Source organism: Ischnura elegans, chromosome 11 (assembly GCF_921293095.1).
Source record: "Ischnura elegans chromosome 11, ioIscEleg1.1, whole genome shotgun sequence".
Lineage (NCBI taxonomy): Eukaryota > Metazoa > Arthropoda > Insecta > Odonata > Coenagrionidae > Ischnura > Ischnura elegans.
This window is the reverse complement of record NC_060256.1, coordinates 8,890,673-8,910,105: the sequence shown is the minus strand read 5'-3', so window position 1 is coordinate 8,910,105 and position 19,433 is coordinate 8,890,673. Positions and strand designations below refer to the sequence as shown.

The 19,433-nt window shown below is 39.8% G+C and overlaps 1 protein-coding gene across 1 annotated transcript; it reads left to right on the top strand.

Moving 5' to 3' along the window:
• The first annotated feature begins 373 nt into the window (after nucleotides 1–373).
• Nucleotides 374–19,164, top strand: LOC124168403. The gene is made up of 4 exons (XM_046546620.1): nucleotides 374–673; nucleotides 3,270–3,479; nucleotides 12,100–12,348; nucleotides 16,366–19,164. Exons 1-4 carry the CDS (start codon nucleotides 374–376, stop codon nucleotides 16,957–16,959), a joined length of 1,353 nt encoding a protein of 450 aa, XP_046402576.1. The 3' UTR covers nucleotides 16,960–19,164.
• The last annotated feature ends 269 nt before the right edge of the window (nucleotides 19,165–19,433 follow it).

Here is a 19,433-nt window from a genome sequence, read left to right as displayed (position 1 = left end):
CATGAAACATGATGCATTGGAAGGATTAAAATGATTTTATTCGAGTAGCGTGTTCTCCATTTTTAATAATTACATTTTATTTCACGGTTCTACGTTGATTACAAAATATCATTTCATTACCTATCATTTAAAAGAGAACCACAGAAAAAATTAAATAGAGAATTAGAGCGCGATATTCGGAATATTATTCGAATTGGAAGGGGTTAATTAATAAATCCAATACTAAGAAGTAATTCTAGTATTACTACCTTTTATTGAATGTGATCCACCCCCGAATCCAAGTCCTAGTTACTTCCCTGGTTATTATTAATTGGTGGGCTTCCTTCTCTCTCTTCCTCGATGGCAGGAGGATGAGCCACCCGGAGTCGCACACATGAAAAGCAGCGAGACGAGGGCCGTGATGCGACTGTGGGCCGCCTCTCCTCCCCAGAACCACCGCCAGCACGCCGCGGAGGAGGGCGGGAGTCCGCCCGGCGTGGGAGGGGGCGAGGAGGGGGGTCCGTGCGTGGGGGGTCCGGCGCACCGCAAGTCGGAGCGGTGGAGGAAGGGGAAGAGGGGCAGAGGAGGGGGGGCGGACGCAGCACACGTGGACATGGAGGACGTGGAGTCGGGGGGCGGCGGGGGGACACTCCTGGAGGCCTCCAGGCTGGGGCCCGCCGCAGAGCTCACGGAGGTGAGTGAGATACACACGCTCAATCTAGCCCGTGACGAACTGCCTCAAATCATTATTATCATTACATTCACCTTCCTTAATTTTAGGGACCGTCTCTTCAAAATATTCAAAAATAAAAGCCCACGCCTCCATTTCAAAAAGTGAAATAAAGCATTATAAACAAACACATTGTCCGGGAATGATGTCAATAATAAACTGCCAATCTTCGGTAGCAAAATGAGGCGATTTTTTAAACAAGTACAACATAAAGTTACTCACTATCGGAACGATTAGGGGGTTAATTTCTTTCCCTTTTTGGTTTTTCGTATTTATTAACTAAAAATTACAAAACAGCCGACAATTGCCGTTCCCGATGAATAGATAATAAGCTAATATATAAACCGAAAAATAAAGATATTATCGGTAGAATAGCAAAGGTGAAAAGGCATTCTGCAAGAAGAAACATTTGCAGAAATCTGAGAACGCAAGTAAAAAAGTAAGGAAACAATGCGTCAGATGATGCATATCGTGCAACATGTTCAGTGTTGGGGGGAGACTTGAGCGTAGACAGCAGCAGAGAAGAGTGGTTGAGGTCAGCGACGGATCCAGAGAGGGGTTAAGGGAGGCTACAGCACCACTCTCCCTTTGGTATCCAATTTCAACTGCATAAAATGGTAATTTTGTTCAGTTGTCGAATATATACAGGGGAGGAGATTCTAACTCCCTTTTCCCTAGCCTGGATCTGACACTAGTAGAGGTCGAAATGTGGTGCCACGGAAAAATGATGAAGATAAAATGGATCAACCAAGAAAGTAATGAGTAAGTGCTAAGAAGAATAGGAGGAAAGAGAAGTCTTCCGATAACCCTATGGAGAAGACGGAACAATTCAGTAATCCACATCATGATACATTTTAGCCCCAGGAAGGCAATCGTCGAAGGATAGGTGTGAGGGAAGAAAGGCAAAAGGCGAGCCCGAATGAGTTGTATATGGTAGGATATTAGGGAGAATAAATATATTGTATGGAATGGTTAGCAGATAGGATAGCGGAGAAAGGCGCATAAAATCAATCTTGGGGATGTTGATTCATGGTGATAATGAATCAATAAACAATTAAACAAAATACACACAAGAATAAATAACTACGATATTAGTTTCCTGAGAAACGAAAACTGTGAATTTAAAGCCAGTCAAATAATGAAGGCAAACGCATTTTTTTATCGTGAGGAAAAGGTGTGATCGGTGAAGGAGAGTCAGCTGGCGAGGGTTTCGAGAGTCTATTGACAAAGAGACGACTGGCTTTGTCTACAACTTTCATTTTCATCTATCAGGAGGGAAGGGGAATTTTTGACCCCAGTTTTTGAGCGGAAAATTATCATTGAAACATTGATAGTCTGGATTGAATTCCTAATATACCAATGGATCTCTAAACCCTATACCTAGAAAGAATTAAGCTTTGAAAACAAATGGAATATTTTCTTCACCCCCGCTTATGAAACAGTTGTCATTTTATCCTTAAGAAAGGGTGTTGAAGGGTCTATTTACGGTACACATAGTAACTAGGTAGATATTTCACTAAAAGCGGAACCTCTGCCCAATGGAGTCCCTCACGCAAGTGAATGTGCTGGGGGAATACTGTCGACGTCTGGCAACAAACAACGTGGTGAAAACCAGTAAAAATATGATGGGAACGACGACTTACCGCGGAAGCCTTTGAAAAAAATCCCAGTATTATAGTGCTATTTGTGAGTGAATGCTATACATATTATACGTCGTAAAATGTATAGGTAGTTTCTAAACAGATGAAGTGTCGCCACTTGTGCCCTTGGACGAAATCCAATTTCCCTTATTTCTGCATACTATTCTACGGTCAACCTATTGAATTAATATAAGACACGGTCTCAGGCGTTATTTTGTGCAATTGCTTCATTATAGAATAAAATAAAATAACTTTGTCTTATTCCACACTTTATTTTAAATAGCACGACCCGGGTTTCAGCATCTAATGCTATCATCAGGTGCAATTCGATGGGTGGCATGCTCTTAAATTCTCCTACCCACCCTCCTTTTTCGGTTCCCCCCCCTCCACCCACGATTACCTATTTAAGAGCATGCCACCCATTGAATTGCACCTGATGATAGCATTAGATGCTGAAACCCGGGTCGTGCTATTTAAAATAAAGGGTGGAATAAAACAAAGTTATTTTATTTTATTCTATTGAATTAGGTTACCAAGTAAATAAATGTATTAGCTTGCTTTTCCGTCAGAAAATAGAAATGTGGAGAGTTCACCTGTTCAAATGCCGTTGTTGTTGGCTCAGTAAATAAGAAATATTAGCCATGAAACTTTAACTATTCCCTTTGCTTATTTAGCTTTTCTAACTCCATAAAAAGGCTTCCCTGAGATTAACAAAATCATAGGAATTAGGCTAAAAAACTTATTATTATCTTGAATTGCATGCCCTAAAGTGACGGACAAGACGAGAGAACTTGTAATTTTGTCCATGTCAATGTGGTTCCTTTCTCAAATTTTTGGGAAACAACTTTGTGCGATGCATGGTGGTAGTAATAATGACTTTCTCTTCCTCGTGTGCAATGTAGTACTATCTCTTTCTCCAGGTTCGGGTGGTGGTGGAGGACGTGTCGGGGGATGAGGGCGAGGGGGTGGTAGTGCAGACGGGGGGCCGCGGGGGCGTGTCGCTCCCCCTGCTACAGGTGTGGCCTATAGACAGGGGACTCGCCGACGGGACCAGCTTCGTGTTTCCCCCGAAAGAGGGGCTCTGCGTCGGCACGGAGGAGAGGCGAGACTCCGGTATCGACTCGTTCCAGGTGAGACTTCTCCTCCCCTGCCATACACCCCTCTGCTCCTCACAAACAACAATCGCTCCTCGCTAGGCGCACCTCCCCCCCCCCTCTCTCTCTCTCTCTCCTGATTCAATCCGCCGCGTGTAGATGGCAGGAGAGTCACGCATCGAATGAACTCAAACTTTAAGGATAACTTTAGGGAAATGTGTAAACAAACAATTAGCAGTGCAGCCTGGGAATTTCAATTATTTTTCTTCTGTTAAACCCATAAAATTAAAGCTTTCGTTTATTAAAACCTTATTTTTATGTGTTCCATTCTCATATTTTCTTTTAAATTATGTAAAAACTTTTTGTCAACGACATTGTAGTATATATGAATGTTACTCACGTACTGCTAATGGTCTATCAAATAAGATATCATTAATAACTCAATCATATGATATGAACACGCGTTTATTGGTGAGAAGTAGGCTAAAAGCTTAATTTTCCAATTTACGTACCCCCTCCAAATTTTTAGGTTATTTAAGGGTTTCTAAATGGGAAAAAGAAGCTCTAATCCATGTTATATTAACGTTCGATGGTATACTGACAAATATTAAGCTTGATTTATTTATGAATTAATACTTTTATTTATGACAAATGCTCTGTGGGTTACTGGAAAGTTTTTACACCTTTTTCAACTAGAGGGTGAATTAATTACAATTTACTTTATGCATATTATCCTTAGAAAAATTTGTCAGTAGAGTTCTACCACACCATTTGTCGTATTGTCACTTCATTCTCATAGCACTTTGGAATGATAAATATTATTCATTTCTCCGGGAAATTAATCATTTCATTCATTAAATCAAAGCATGAAATTGTGAACGAAGAGCCAGTAAAGTCGTTCTCTTGTCCAGCTGACAAAGTTCATTTTGGAACCTTCGGAGTAACATCACAGATTCGTGGGGGTGGCTTCCTGATTATCCAGTTGATGGCTCCGTCAGTTTTCATGCTTGATTTGATATAAGGCATTATCAAGTAACTTATCGTCTTTTTGATTTTCTTGAAAATTAATGTGATGACCTCTTTTCCATCGGCTGGAATAAAAACGCCTTAGTTTTTTCATTCACTGCCGTGGTGCGGGTAAAACCTTGGCATGAATGTAGGCTTCACTACTGCTTCCAAACCGGATTTTTTAGTCATTATATCCATGAGCTTAGTGTTAAATATATATATATAGTATTAGCAATGTGGTCTAATATTACCTATAATAATTACTATCAATTAATATTTCTTAAACATATGTTTACTCCGAATATAAAAATGAATGACAATTGTGAACCTGTATTAAGCAAAATCCTGGCTGAACACAGTCACTGATTAAGAAAAAACTCATTTATGCCCCATCGATAACTCTTGACGATACCCTACGTGGCTTACAAATACTTTCAAGCATTAATACCAGAAAAATAACTAAATATGAGCATATTCCTCGAAAATATTTTTTCAGTCACTTTGCCAATGATTTTCATTGGGTAAGAGGTAGATTTACAAGCAAGAAAAAAATTCCCTGTATTTTCACAACCGTACGTAAACTTCTAATTGTATATATGCTACAACACAATAACATATGAATTCAAGTAATTTTTAATGCTTAGTAAATATTTTATAAGCTATCGTGGAACGAACATGGCAGCATTTAGGCACAGATAAGAGAGCAAACAATCTTCCTTTACCTCTGTGTAATAATGTCGCAGCGTGCATGAAACTCATGATCACATTTTCCGATGCTTGTTTTACGCTCAAATAAGAGAAATAATTTAAAAAGGAATGATGAGAAGTGATGGCAGCCTAAACATACTTGATAAAAGATATTAAGCCTCTAAAGGCAGACACAAAGGCTTTAAAGGGGTCCTTTGGAATTTACTGACCTCCCGAATTTTTTCCCTTACATCAACTATCTGTTATTACCTGTTGAGGAGACCACTAGCACAGAGGCTACGTATCCTCTCACATTTTAGTTTTTAATTTAGTTAAATTCCATAATTAATGCCAATTACCAACAACTGTAGTAATGATACAGACTCGATAATGATGTGTAAGTATTGAAATTGGTTGAGCAAATTATAAAGTGTGGAAAATTGCTGCGGCTGTTTATATATTATTACTATCGATGAATTTCCACAAAGTTAATACGTCATCAATCCATCTGAACCAATAACTAATTCAAAATTCAGCATTATTCAAACCTAATACATAGCTGACTCAATTAAATGTATGGTTCTTCTTATGCGTGGGAATTGACAAAAACGTATCAGTGTAGTCCACATACCGCCCAATCCCACGGAGAAATTTTCTGGATATGTGCCTGTCCCTTGGCACCGCTCAGCTCGCCAATTCATTTTCATAATAATGAAACATTTTCCCTAAAATATAATCAATTTAATTTACACTATCGCGCCGATTCAAACTAAAAGTGAGTGAAAAATAATGGAGCTCTACAGACTCATGGGTTGAATAAACATGCGAACTTACTCCTTCCGGTTGGAATTAAGTTTCTAATTCTGCATATTTTCGAAGCATAGCCACTCATTATTTCAAGCGAAAAGTTTTCGAATAGAAGTAGCCCTTACGCTGCTAAAGTAGAATAAGTATTAAATCCAAAGTTCCCAACTTCATTACCATTCTCTGAACTCGTAATAAACCTTTTTTCAGTAAATCAAATGCATATCATGTCTTAAAAGTATTTTTGTAACCTAAAAAATGTATATATAAAAATAAGATGTACAATCTTATGAATGAGTACAAATCTTAAGAGAGAGGAATGTGTAATTTGGAGATGCGTTCTTATGGATCGAGGTAGAATAGACCAAACCGTCAGTGTCTTCAATGCGATTCATTCTCTGACAACATCTAACTCGCTTCCTTGCTTATATGAAGTACACCGAGGAAAAATATCAGTTATATTACCTTTATAACTTTAGCGTATAAAGGAAATATTTAAATAAAATCCGTTTAGACGTTCTATGGAATAAAACTTGTACTGAAAAAACGCTGCATCCTAGTGAGTAGGGAACAGTAGTTTAAGAGTAGAGGTGAATAACATTAAATTCTAAGAGAGAGGGATGTCTAACAACGATCTTAAGAAACTAAAAAGGAAACGGATAAGAGCAAATCGCACATTTCACGAGCAATCACAGTTCACGGGGCGGGTGTGGCCACAGTTTCTTTTTCCTTCGCGTCGTTGTAACTGCCATTTTCATTGCTTTTGCTTATGCTGCATATTAAACCTGAGGAATGCAAAAACAGTTTATAATGAGGAAGGGGTTTTGGAATAACATACTATTATTTTATTTTTCATAAATTAACGTGGTTACTATCAGCCGCTGCCATGAAACATGGAGTCATGAAGACGCTCCGAAAATATATCACCTGTTTTTCAGCCGTTTTCTATGAGTATAAAATGACATAATTGAAATGCTCTCAGGGCAAGAGAGCCAGAGAGTGAGTGAAATTTATACACCTTGGCTTAGTTTAGATTGAGCTCTATCCTAGCCTATGTTATTTGACTTGTGGGTTGAAGAACTAAATGAGGAGTTTAAAGATGTCACAACTTACTTTTGCCTCCGGTGTGAAATAAACATTAAAAATATAAAATTTCCATGCCGGAATTAAACCAATCCCTGAGAGAAGGAGACGTAACGAGGGACGGGGATCTAAAGGTATAAGGAAGGAGAAGAGGAGGCTGAAGAAGTGGTGGTTGCATAGCGGTCACCGTGTCTGAAGCCAAGTCAGCTCGCTCAGCGCGAAGCGACGTAGCCACCGAGAAAGTCCTCTTTTATTGCACAAAAGGTCGCCTTATGTCCTCTTCTCGCGACCCTAATTGCCCCGACAGTTAATGCGGCACCCAAGAGGAAAGCAACGCCAACGAGAGAATAAGTGTGCTGCCGAAAAAATGACGAACCTCGGGCGGGAATGGTGGAAAAAACGCAAAAAAAATGAAACGGAATAAAAATTAATCTCTGGGCGAGAGAGAGCGCGCGGATCGTCACCGTCAGAAAGGACACCGAGCGATAATTAGAGGTTTTTCTCGCGAAAAAGAAAACTTAAACGAAAAATAACAAAAAACGATCGATCGCCGCGTCTGGTAATGAGTTCCATCGAATCCGTTGACCTCGTGGTTGACGTGCGGAAAGAAGGCCTAACGCCTGAGAGAGGCGGCCTTTTTGGCTATGCTTTAGATTTGATGCGCGATGATATTCTACTAACCAGCTGAAAATTCTCTTTAACAGACTCCGCACCGATGCAAATAGGGATTTTCACTCAAAGAAAGAAACCGTTCTGTTCACCTCTTGCAGTGCCCAGCGATTGCATAATAAGAGTCATTCGTAACAATATTTATTAATTTTACTTTCTGGTGATTATTTTCTATCACTATTATATCTGTTATCCGCATATAAAAGTGAATGAGACCATATTGTATGCACACGCTTACCGCGTCGCCGTCCTCTCCGCCGCCGCCGGCCAGAACCGGAGTCGACCGCACGCTCGGAAAAACGATTTAAAATTCGGGATTGCAAGTTGGTGCAAGGTTTTACTTAAGATTCACAATGTAGAGGCTTCATTAAACGACGTGGTATCAGTCACTTGGCGAAAGTCCCGGGTAACATCTACTTTTTCTCTACGTTTAAGGTAAATAATGGGCTGAAAACACGCTCCGCCATATTTTTATATATCTATGGTCATTGATGAAACAAAATCTTTAAAAACCCTTCAAATAAAAGAAAAGGAAGTGTCAATTAAGATGGTATAACAGTTTTGTCGATAAAACTATTCATGAAACCACTGCACGAGGATAAAGTTGGCAATTTTCAGAAAAAATCGAGGGTGGTCGTTTTTCGCTAAATTTGTTCAACTTTGATCTCACATATATTGTTAACGTGAAAACACATGATAGAAATAATCCGGAATGTTATGCCCAATTTATTTGAAAATATGTATGCAAATTTTCAACTTCCTAGCTCAAAAAAAATCGTTTTTGAGGTTTTGGCCAGCTTTTTTCGATTCTAGCCCTCTGTACATCGTTGTGATATCGAAACAAAGATCGTAAATTGCTTGGAAAATTTAAAAGGTAAAAAAACAAGAGACAAATTTTGGTGTACGGAATTCAATATTTATTAGCGTCTCTCAGCTACCGTTTCGTTTTTGCCTTAAATAATACAATTTTTTAAAGTTGCCACAGCAACATATACGACAATAATTATCCAATATTTCCTGAATTATGAAATAAATTACCCATGAAGGCTCAATTTATGTAATCTCATATTAAATTTCATTCTTAGCTCTCAACAGTGAGACTTAGTTCCGCTCATCATCTCTAGATACTAATGACCGAATTATTCACACATTCTTCCTGTTTGAGTTAGTTGTCACTCTGAAACATATCTTAAAGGCACACTTGCAAGTTTTAAAGGCTTACTATACAAGTATAAAAGCCATAACTGAAATATTACTGATAACTAGATAAATATCCAAAACTAAATATCCAAGCACTAAAATCTCTCCTACATTTTCCACAAAAATTATGTTCTAATATTCTTATTATAATAGTTCGTAATTTTTAATTACATCGCTCAAAGTATTTCATCAAAAATAGATATCACTTTCATCCATGATCGAAAATTTCTAGTAAAGTTTTCAAATATTTACGATATGAGAATAATTCGTGAAGGGAATTTAAATTTCCTAAAAAACTTTTCATTAGACACCAGGTAAAAAAGACGTCGTCCCAGTTTAATATTAGGAAGGTGGTAATTGACACTGGCGACTGTAAAAATCACGGACTTTCACATGGAAACTACTCCTATTCTATCGATGCGTATAAAAATGAAATACGAGGGCTGTTCAAAAAGTAAAGGGCCTTCTGTCCTCCCGCGTAAACGAATGAAGTGTTGGCGGCAAAGCTCAGTGGGGACGTGGAAGGGACACTCATGCATGCACTGTTTCGTGTCATGACAAAGCTTCAGTCGGCGGCAGTCAGCCGAATAGTGTAGACCTCTCTGCTGGGCAAGGCAGTTTTTATCAAGTTATAAAATTACAGAAAAACATGAGCATTTAATTTTGCCAAAAGCTTGGCGATTAGCATGTGGAAACAATTCGCAAGATTCAATATGCTTTTGGAGAATCTGCCATGAGCAGTACTCAAATAAAAGAGTAGTACATAGTCTATTCAAAAATGGTCAAACGTCGGTGGAAAGTGAATAGCGTTCAGATAGGTCAAGTCAAGGTCATGTTGACAGTCTTCTTTGACTAGAGTGGAGTGGTGCATCATGAGTACGCATCACACAGCCATACCAACACAATAGAATACTATCTTGAGGTTCTTCGTCGCCTACGTGATGCTGTCGGGAGTAAATGACCGAATCTGTGGGCAACAATAACTTGGCAGCTCCATCACGACAATGCACCTGCCTACTCTGCACATCTAATTCATAGTTTTCGCGCTAAAAACAACACTCCTCTGGTTCGCCAAGCTCCGTACTCCCCCGACAAGGCTGCCTGCGGCTTCTGGCTATATCCAAATCTGAAAAGTTCCATTAAAGAAACTCGATTTCAAGAAAGAGAATACATTAAACAGAGTACGTCGGCCGAGCTTAATAGCATTCCAAAAGATGCCTGCCAAAAATGTTTTGAACAGTGGCAGAATCACTGTGAGAAGGATGTGTAACACTGAGGAGACTATATTGAAGGGGATTATAAGTTTGTAGCTCTAGTTCAATAAATGAACTTTTAATTAACAAAAGTCCGATACATTTTGAACAGTCCTGGTGTATCTAATTTTATTTCCCTCGAGAATAAAATAATATTCGGCAGAGAAGCAGTTGACACCCGCTTTGGGGCAATTAATTGTTTTTAAACCCTGCAAAGTTTAATTTGACACAGGGAAGCATGAGTAAATATATATTCATGTGGAACTGGAGAATATGAAATGCATAGCAAGAGGTCTTGCCGCAACTTACTAATGTAAGGTTATTGTAAAGAACAGGTTATAGCCCCAAGTGACAGCAATGAAGACAAGAATCGCAAAAGGTTTATTCTCAGATTAGAATTAATATATGGCATCTTAAAATACTATTTACGATTTGATATCAAAATATTCGGGTAGACAAACGAAATAAATGTAATTAAGTCTTATTCAAGTCGATTTAAAGTGACAGCAAGCCATTTATTTACAAGGATATTGAAATACGAATATAGATCACAATGCAAAGAGAGCGCACCGCAATTCGCAGCTCCCATTTTCACTTATGCCGAGAGATGGCGTTGGAGCGAGAGTCATCCCTCATTTGGGCCCCCTCATAGCGCGTGCAATGGCAGACGGACACTGAGAGGGAGCGAAGTTTATGCGCCGAAGGGAAGTGCTACTCGCTCACGCCTTGTTTGCTCACGCACACACTGCCGTGAAGGAAGGGCAGGAAACAAAAACAAAATGGGCCTTTCATCAGTACAATTTACTCTTTTCGTAAAAGAAATGTGTGCAAATACGAGGGTATTTATTTCACTCCTAACCTTTTACTCTTGTCTTATGGACAGCATGCGGAGTACAAGGAAAAGAAAACGGCGAGCTAATTGCCAATTGATACAAATTTGGTTGATGAGAGATTAAAAAAAACGTAATATTTCAACAGCCATGATCGTTTTTCATTCAATACAAACACCGGGAACCAAAATAAATAGTTCTGAGAACTATAATGGAGTGCTCTTTCAGCTTTTCTTAAGATTTTTTTCACTCTAGGCGGCATCATTAGGCAGCTATCCAGTTTTCCTTTTATGAACTCAACCTACTAAAGAATATGCATGAATCGTTGAAAAATTCTGCAGTCCTCCATTTCTCCTTTAAAAAAACAGCAATCAATTTTGTTCTCTGAGGTAGTCTTTTTCGTAGTCTCCTTCGTAGTAACTTCCATGGCATTCAATAATAATAATTAATCAAATTTAAGTTTCCATTCCTTTCCCCAACAGAGTTGGAAGGAGATTTAAAGAGGTGAATACCCACACGCATTTCGGGACTTCGACTTGTGGGAATCGAATAGGAATGCTGTCTCCCTACCTGTCCGGGCTCGAATCCCAGCTATAGCGTATATTTTTCACAGAGTTCCTGCTTCACTGCTACAGCACTCCGTGCGTCGGAAGTCCCTTAATGGCCATGCCTCTACCCTCACCCTTTCTTACCTTTACCTGATGGCGCAAATGACCAAAGCTTTCGGTCGTCTCCTATGAATACGACAGGGGCGCGGTTAGGAATTAAGGCTAGGGAGGTTTAGGCGCAACCAATACAGGGGTGTGTGGGGGTATGGAATACCCACAAGGATAAGCGGTAGGTGCGAGATTAATAAATTGCGGAATTTTTAGATAAATGGCTCAAAAAGGTGTTTTACGGTTTTCTGAGGGATATTTTATTAATCCTTACACTATTCTATTATCAATCACTTATTAATCCAATTAAGTAAAATGGACTAATGTTAAAAATTGCTCAGAGCTTGGGGGGGAGGAGGTTTTATCCCCCAAAACCCTCGCTGCGCCACTGGAATACGAGACCGACTTCCGACCGTGGCTGTAGGGTTAAGCCAGTTGCGTTGACTGCGTTTTTTTTCGATTCCAGGCCAGCCCAATCGGTGAGTGCAGTAGCAACGGGAGCGGGGCGGGCGGGAGCCGGCGGGAGTCGACCCATGCCTTCCACGGCGGCCGACTGCTGCACCCCAACTCGGCGCGCTTTCTGCGCCGCTCCAGTTCGGACCGCTCCCTGAACGCGGCGAGCAGCGGCGTGGGTGCGGACGCCGATGACGACGAGGACGGTGACGTGGAGGACGAGGACGATGACGTAGAGGACGAGGACGACGACGTGGAGGTGGTTGGGGGAGTTTTGGGGGGGGACGAGGAGGGGGGGCGGGAGGGGGACGACGAGGGGGCGGGGGAGGAGGAGGAGGAGGAAGAGGAGGAGGACCTGCTGACAGTTGAAGCGGCGACGGCGTGCGCCCGGGCGAGGTTCTCGGCGTGGTCCAAGCAGCTGGCGCAGGAGAGGAGCGCCAGGTACGCCGACAAAAGGTGTCGACCGACTCTTAACATCTCTTGGATGTCGTGACCACGCATGTATGTCAACGTGTGCACGCCTCTCTCTCTCTATCTATGCTGCCTCCCTCTCTCTCTCTCTCTCTATGTGTGTGTCTCGGCCAAAGGACAAAGGGGACTATAGGCACCGATCATAATATTGAAAAAAAAAATCCTTAAAATATAATCAATTTATTTTAATAAATAAAACATCGTAGCACTTTTCCACAAGATTTTCTAATTCGTACAACGCGTTTCGGCTCACTGAGCCATCATCTGGTACAAGACACTGCAAAACATTTGAAAATCCCCTTTATACCCGCCTTTATATCCCCTTTACACAAAAGTTTTGCAGTGTCTTGTAACATGATGGCTCAGTGAGCCGAAACGCGTTGTCCGAATTAAAAAATCTTGTGGAAAAGTTCTGCGACCTTTATTTAGTTAAATATTTCTAACTTCCACCAATTGAAGCCTAAATCTGTTGAACTTATAATCAATTTAATTTACACTATCGCGCCGATTCCAACTAAAAGTGAGTGAAAAATAATGGAGCTCTACAGACTCATGGGTTGAATAAACATGCGAACTTACTCCTTCCGGTTGGAATTAAGTTTCTAATTCTGCATATTTTCGAAGCATAGCCACTCATTATTTCAAGCGAAAAGTTTTCGAATAGAAGTAGCCCTTACGCTGCTAAAGTAGAATAAGTATTAAATCCAAACTTCCCAACTTCATTACCATTCTCTGAGCACGTAATAAACCTTTTTTTCAGCAAATTAAATGCATATCGTGTCTTAAAAGTATTTTTCTACCCTAAAAAATGTATACATAAAAATAATATGTACAACCTTGTGAATGAGTACAAACCTTAAGAGAGAGGAATGTATTATTTGGAAATGCGCTCTTATGATACGAGGTGGAATAGACCAAACCGTCAGTGTCTTCAATGCGATTCATTCTCTGACAACATCTAACTCGCTTCCTTGCTTATATGAAATGCACCGAGGAAAACTTCAGTTATATTACCTTTATAACTTAAGCGTATAAAGGAAATATTTAAATAAAATCTGTTAATCCGTTCTATGGAATAAAAATTCCGGGTTTCCTTCCGTGTTTATCTATTTTTCTGGACAATATTTCGCCAAAGTTCCAGTTGACTTCCTTAGGTCCACTAAAATGGTCTCCTTCCGCATTTGTCCATTTTTCTGGAACTTTTTTAACATTGGAATTAAAAGAGTAAAACTATGTCAGGTTCAATATTATATTAGGTAATATGGGCACGACCCGGGTTTCGTGACGTAGTTACATCTTCAGGTGGCCTAGACCTGAGGATGTAACCACGTTACGAAACCCGGGTCGTTCCCACTTCAATATAATAGTGAACCTTACAAAGTTTTATTCCTTTATTTCCAATATGGAGAGTTTTCACAAAGTAAAGCCTGAAGTCATCAGACATATTTTTAATATCATTATATTATCTACTAATATTCATACCCGGAATGTATATTATTAATATTAGTACCCGGAAGAACCATTGCCTCTCTCAAAAATCTCCGCGGAAGCCTATAAAGAACAAGCAGCCCATGAACAAATAGACACTGCACTTTTACGCAATAATATTTATATACAGCTGCAAATAATATTTATATACAGCAAAGTTAAGACATGTACGGAATGCAATGATTTTCTCATTTGAGTCAAAATTTTAATATTAATTGGATGAAAACAGCCACGAAATTTTCTCTCGTTAGAATAATTTCTTACTGCGTCTATACATGATACAAGGAATACATCCTGGTAATTTCAAAATGGCTGTTTATCTTGAGTTTGTTCCTGAGAGATCTTGACCCCTTGTTCTGAGATTTCTTGGTTGTCGTGTGAACGCATGTCGACGTTTGCACGATACTTGTTGTCCACGCATGTGTATCACTTACAATTAGAGCAGAGGCAAGAACGCCACGGGGTTAAAATCACCCAATTTTTAGAGGGGTTGGGAGATTTATTCTTAAAAAGATAAATTTATTCCCCTCGACCAGCTTGATTTCCTGACCTATTAGTTATAAAAAAAACTTACGCTATCACTTTCATGTACTCACTCTATCAAAAGTAGGATAAAATTTACAGCCTATCAACATTTTCAAGAATACGATAATTTTTCTTCGTCATTTTCAAAAATCCAGAATTGAAATTCATTAGTTTAGAAAGTATCGAATATTTTAGCTTGAATATGCATTAAAAGTGAATGCAGAAATTTGCATTTCCAAATTTTTATTTCTGAAATCATTTTTAACGCAAAATAATATTTCAAAGCAGTATTTAACTTAGTCCATTTAAAGAGCCTTTGAAACCCGAATTAATTGTATTTAAGTTTACTAAAAAAGTCTGATTAAAATTCATTCCTTGGTTTTACGGTTTATCAGTGGTGTAGCCTAGCCACCAAAATAATCCACCTCAAAGTAACCGCCCTCTCATTGCGTAAGACTAATATTCAAGCAGCATCAATGGAGCTCATAGTACCTATCCTGTGCTTTGAATAGCAAAATTCATGAAATAATATATTCTGCTCTGTTGAATGCATGTGATTGGTGGATGAATGGATATATTCTGAAGGCTCAATTTAAGATGATAATACATACTTAAGAGAATGATAAGATTACGAATAAGTCAACGTGTTTTGCTAAAACTCTATCAAATGTAATGTGCATAAAATCAGGTTACATGTGAGATGATCCTACATTCCTTCTCTAAACTTCTTTACGCTATTTCTTATCCAAACATAATGACCCATCTGGCCGAGCAGAGCTCTGATTTCATCACGTTTATCATTAATCCATATTACTTTCCTCAAGTGCTATAAGCAGCATGGTGTTTTAGCATTGCACACCGGCAAAAATGTTGACAAATTACCTTGGTATTGAAAGCCTGCTGACAAAGTTTAAGAAAACTCACAGCCTGCTGATTTTCTGCGACACGACATGGCAGTCAAGCTTTACACTGATTATATATTTCGTACCAGGTTTAAAACTTTTCCAAAACACGAGTAGTGATGCATTTTAAGGAAAGGTAATTGAGTGATATTTGATGTGTTTTAACCTCGTTCAACATGCCTCTATTAGTGTTTACTTAGTTCTTAACTTTCTGTCACTAATAGTCTCTCTACTGTGTTCGAACCTAAACAAAAATATATACGTATGATTTTTACATGGGAAACTTTACGATGAAATTCAGGAAAACTTTGAAAAAATAACCGTCCTGAATTTCTCTTGCTCAGGATATTCCATTTTGTACCTATATTTGTTCCTGATAAAAGTTTTTAAGCCAGTAGTGATGCTTTTTCAGAGAAGGATATCTGAGTACATATGATGCGTTTTGAACGACTGTTTTTTTTACAGTTTTCATCCATATTCCCTGCATGGTATTGGCGATGTTTCCACATTAATGACGAGGCCTTCTATAGGTTCACATAAATTGCCATGGGATAAATTACCCTGGACAGGGGATCGAACCACGGACCTTTGGCTTTACGTTCAATGGCACAGACCACTAAGCTAGCTATTCAGGTTCCTTTAATCCCAATGCAATATTAGATAAATTTTTACTACGATCAGCGAAACCATTATTTTCTATTACTATAGAAATGAAAGAATAACTAAGAGTATTCAACAGCTTTTTCCGTTGATATACGGTCTGCATAGTGGTCTGGAATGTCAAAGGTCGGTGGTTCGATATTCGGTCGTTGGGAATTTTTTTCCCCGAGGCAATCAATGTGAATTCAACGGCCGTCCAGGCTTGAAATGTGGCTTCCACACTTCCTTAATAGACCTTCCTCAACTTGATCTCTCCACTAACGACGTTTCTCTTGTGTCCCACCCGCCCCCCCTGTCCCAGGGCCAACAACCCCGATATGCCCCCCGCCAGTCCACTGCTGCTGCCCGTCTCGCTCACGCACGCCATCCCGACGGCCCGGCGTCGATCCTCGGCCTCCTCGTACGCGCGGCGGGCCTCCTCCGCCTCCTCTGCCCGCAGCGACGCCGCGCCCTGGCCCTGCTCCCCGCCGCCGTCCTCCTGCTCCTCGCGCGGCTCCCGAAGGCGGGTCTCTCTGCTCATGGACGCTCTCGACCTGGAGTACTCGACGCGCGGCAGCGTGGGCGGCGTGCGCAGCTTCTCCGGCTCCTTCCAGAAGCTCACGTTCACGCAGTCGCTGGCGTTCCCGGGGCTGGCGGCCGTCAGGGGCCTCAGGGCCGGCCACGGTGACCCGCCAGGGCGCAGGAACCGCAGGTCCTTCTCGTCCGTGTCTTCGTCGTCGACGGCGCGCTCCGGACTGAACGCCTTCGCCAAAGTGGTGACCACGGTGGTGCTGGTGCTCATAAGTGTCCTGGTGTTCGGCATAGTGTACAAGTACGTGAGGACGTGAGGGTTGCTGCTGTCCCCGCAAGGCGGCGTCGTGGTCAACGACTTGGCGGGGGCGGATTCGTTCGAAAAGTGATTCGTTAGGACTCCACAAGGGAGAATTCTAGGAAAATAAATCCGCACCGGAAGAAGATGATGCCTTGTGTAGCCGAGCATCCGTTCGCGAATTCGGGGGGTGTGTGTTTCATCCCCTGTTCAGGCAGATGATTTCTCCTCTGCGGTTCCTCCGCTTCAAACGGTGAAGAATGGAATGGCGTGCGTTAGCTGTAGTGCACCGTAAGAGATTTAAGAGCGTTTTAAAAGCCTTCCAGATCATCAAAGTCAATAGATACGTTGCTGAGATGTATTCTTTTTGCCGTCATCACGCCCATTTCATTATATCGAAGCTTCCATCGTCGCTCTGCAGCTTGCATGATATCAAAGGCATATAACACATTTCTAATTAATTATCCTTACTTCTTGAAAGCATTCTGAGTAAAGCAGTATAGACGTTGAACCTCGGTTACGTGGCTCAGGCGATAACCGAGGTTCCGTTGAATACTATAATTGGGCCCCAATAGATGTCACATGATATATTTCCGTTGCAACGTAAATATTAACCTGCGATGCTAAATACTCATATTCAAAATATATGAAACGTCGGCGTTTTAGGAGTCGGTATGAAATAAAGCAAATCGATTATTGAAGTATCTTCAGCATCAGGAGAAAACGCACTTAGGAGAAGAAAAATGACTTGATTGTATACATTGGATAATAAACTAATATTATCCAACCCATACACTTCATAATGATATTAGATTACATACTAGAGTACCATACCGTTCACGTGAAAACAAAAACAACTGGCAAAAATAAACAAAATTACTTCTTACTTTATCAACCATGCCGCGTACACAAGAATATCCTTAAAACCCAGTCAAATATGGGCGCCTTAAGTTCGGTAAAAATCTACGATATGACCGTGGATCTGACAATAGTCGTCATTCAGTTAGTTCTTCCACGGAATAAGGTGGCTTGCGACGTATCTACTGACATTGATGATCGAAAATTTTCGCCAAAGAAAAATAGCAATCATTCTTGCACAAGTTACTCCGCGTGTGTTTGTTCTCGTTGTTCTAATTGAAAACGTGATCAGTCGTGAGAGGGACCGGTGAATATTCGAGTGGTAGTGTACGTTATGACGACCAAGGTGTATTCAGTGTTGTTTGTTTGTTTCCTATTTTTCAAAACTTATGTGTACTACATTTCCACTTTTTCTTTTCGTCCGTCTTGAAATGCTTCGAAATCAATTCTTCCTCTGGTGTTTCGACTCAAGCCCTGAGATTTCCCCAGAGCCCTGAGATTTCGTTAGAGCCCCATTCTTTGTGTCTCTAACGTCGCATTAGACGGAGGAAAATGGCAAAAAGACGTCAGGAACAGTGATATGCCGCAAGGAATTTTCCCGAATATCGTAAGGATGACATTGTAAACATTTTGAAAACAAAAATCTTCCCAGCTAAAACAAACTGACTGGCTTACGCAAAGTCGTGCAATGATATTATTTTTAATTTCATAGAAAAAACTTAGGTAAGAATGAACACTTGTTACCAAGTGTCTGGTGGAAATCAAAGTATTTTAATGAAATGCAAAGATTGACAGATAAATGAAAAATATCAGGGAATTTGTCAGGATTGAAGACTGCAATTCATTATTTGAGTGATCCTGTCCCAAATATCAAATGAATTCCGAAGCATCAAAAACATAAAGCAAAAATAACGCTTACAAATATTTTCACTCTATTTATTCTACAAACATATTATGATATAAAGTATTCTTTACATTAATATTGTGGTCTTTGTTTGAAAACGATTGATATTAGGCTCCGCCATTAAATTCTCTATCCACGGGAAGTTTAGTTAAAGTATTTATTGATGATTAGGTGAATTATATGCTCTGATTCGATAAAAAGTAATTAATTATATTTGATCAACAATTTCCATTGGCTACGATTATCACTAAAAATCAATACGAAATGAAAGATATTTTTGTCGGCAGGCAATAAAAACCACTATACTTCATTCCTTAACGGTATATATAAGCTTTTAAGCCCTGTTATAGATAAATGATTTCCATTTAGTTGCCTACAACTAAGGAATGAAAATCTATTTTAATAACTACTAAATTTTTTCCCGAAACTTGCAAGACTTAACAAATTTAGGCCAAATTTGTATTAATTGCACAATCAACTTTTTATAATTTTCAAATAACATGCATAAAATTCCGTTTTTTCTCTCAGCAGTTTTTCCTTCGATATCCATGAAATGAATTAGAACAGAATAAATCTTTTGATGTGAATTCAGGTTGAGCGGTGAACTGAGGATGCGCCGGCGGAAAAAAATTTTCGGTGTTAAATTTTATTCGTTAACTTAAGGATATTGATGATTTTGGCTTCCTTGAACCTTTTTGTGATTTTTAATTCAATCGATTGTGTAGATATAG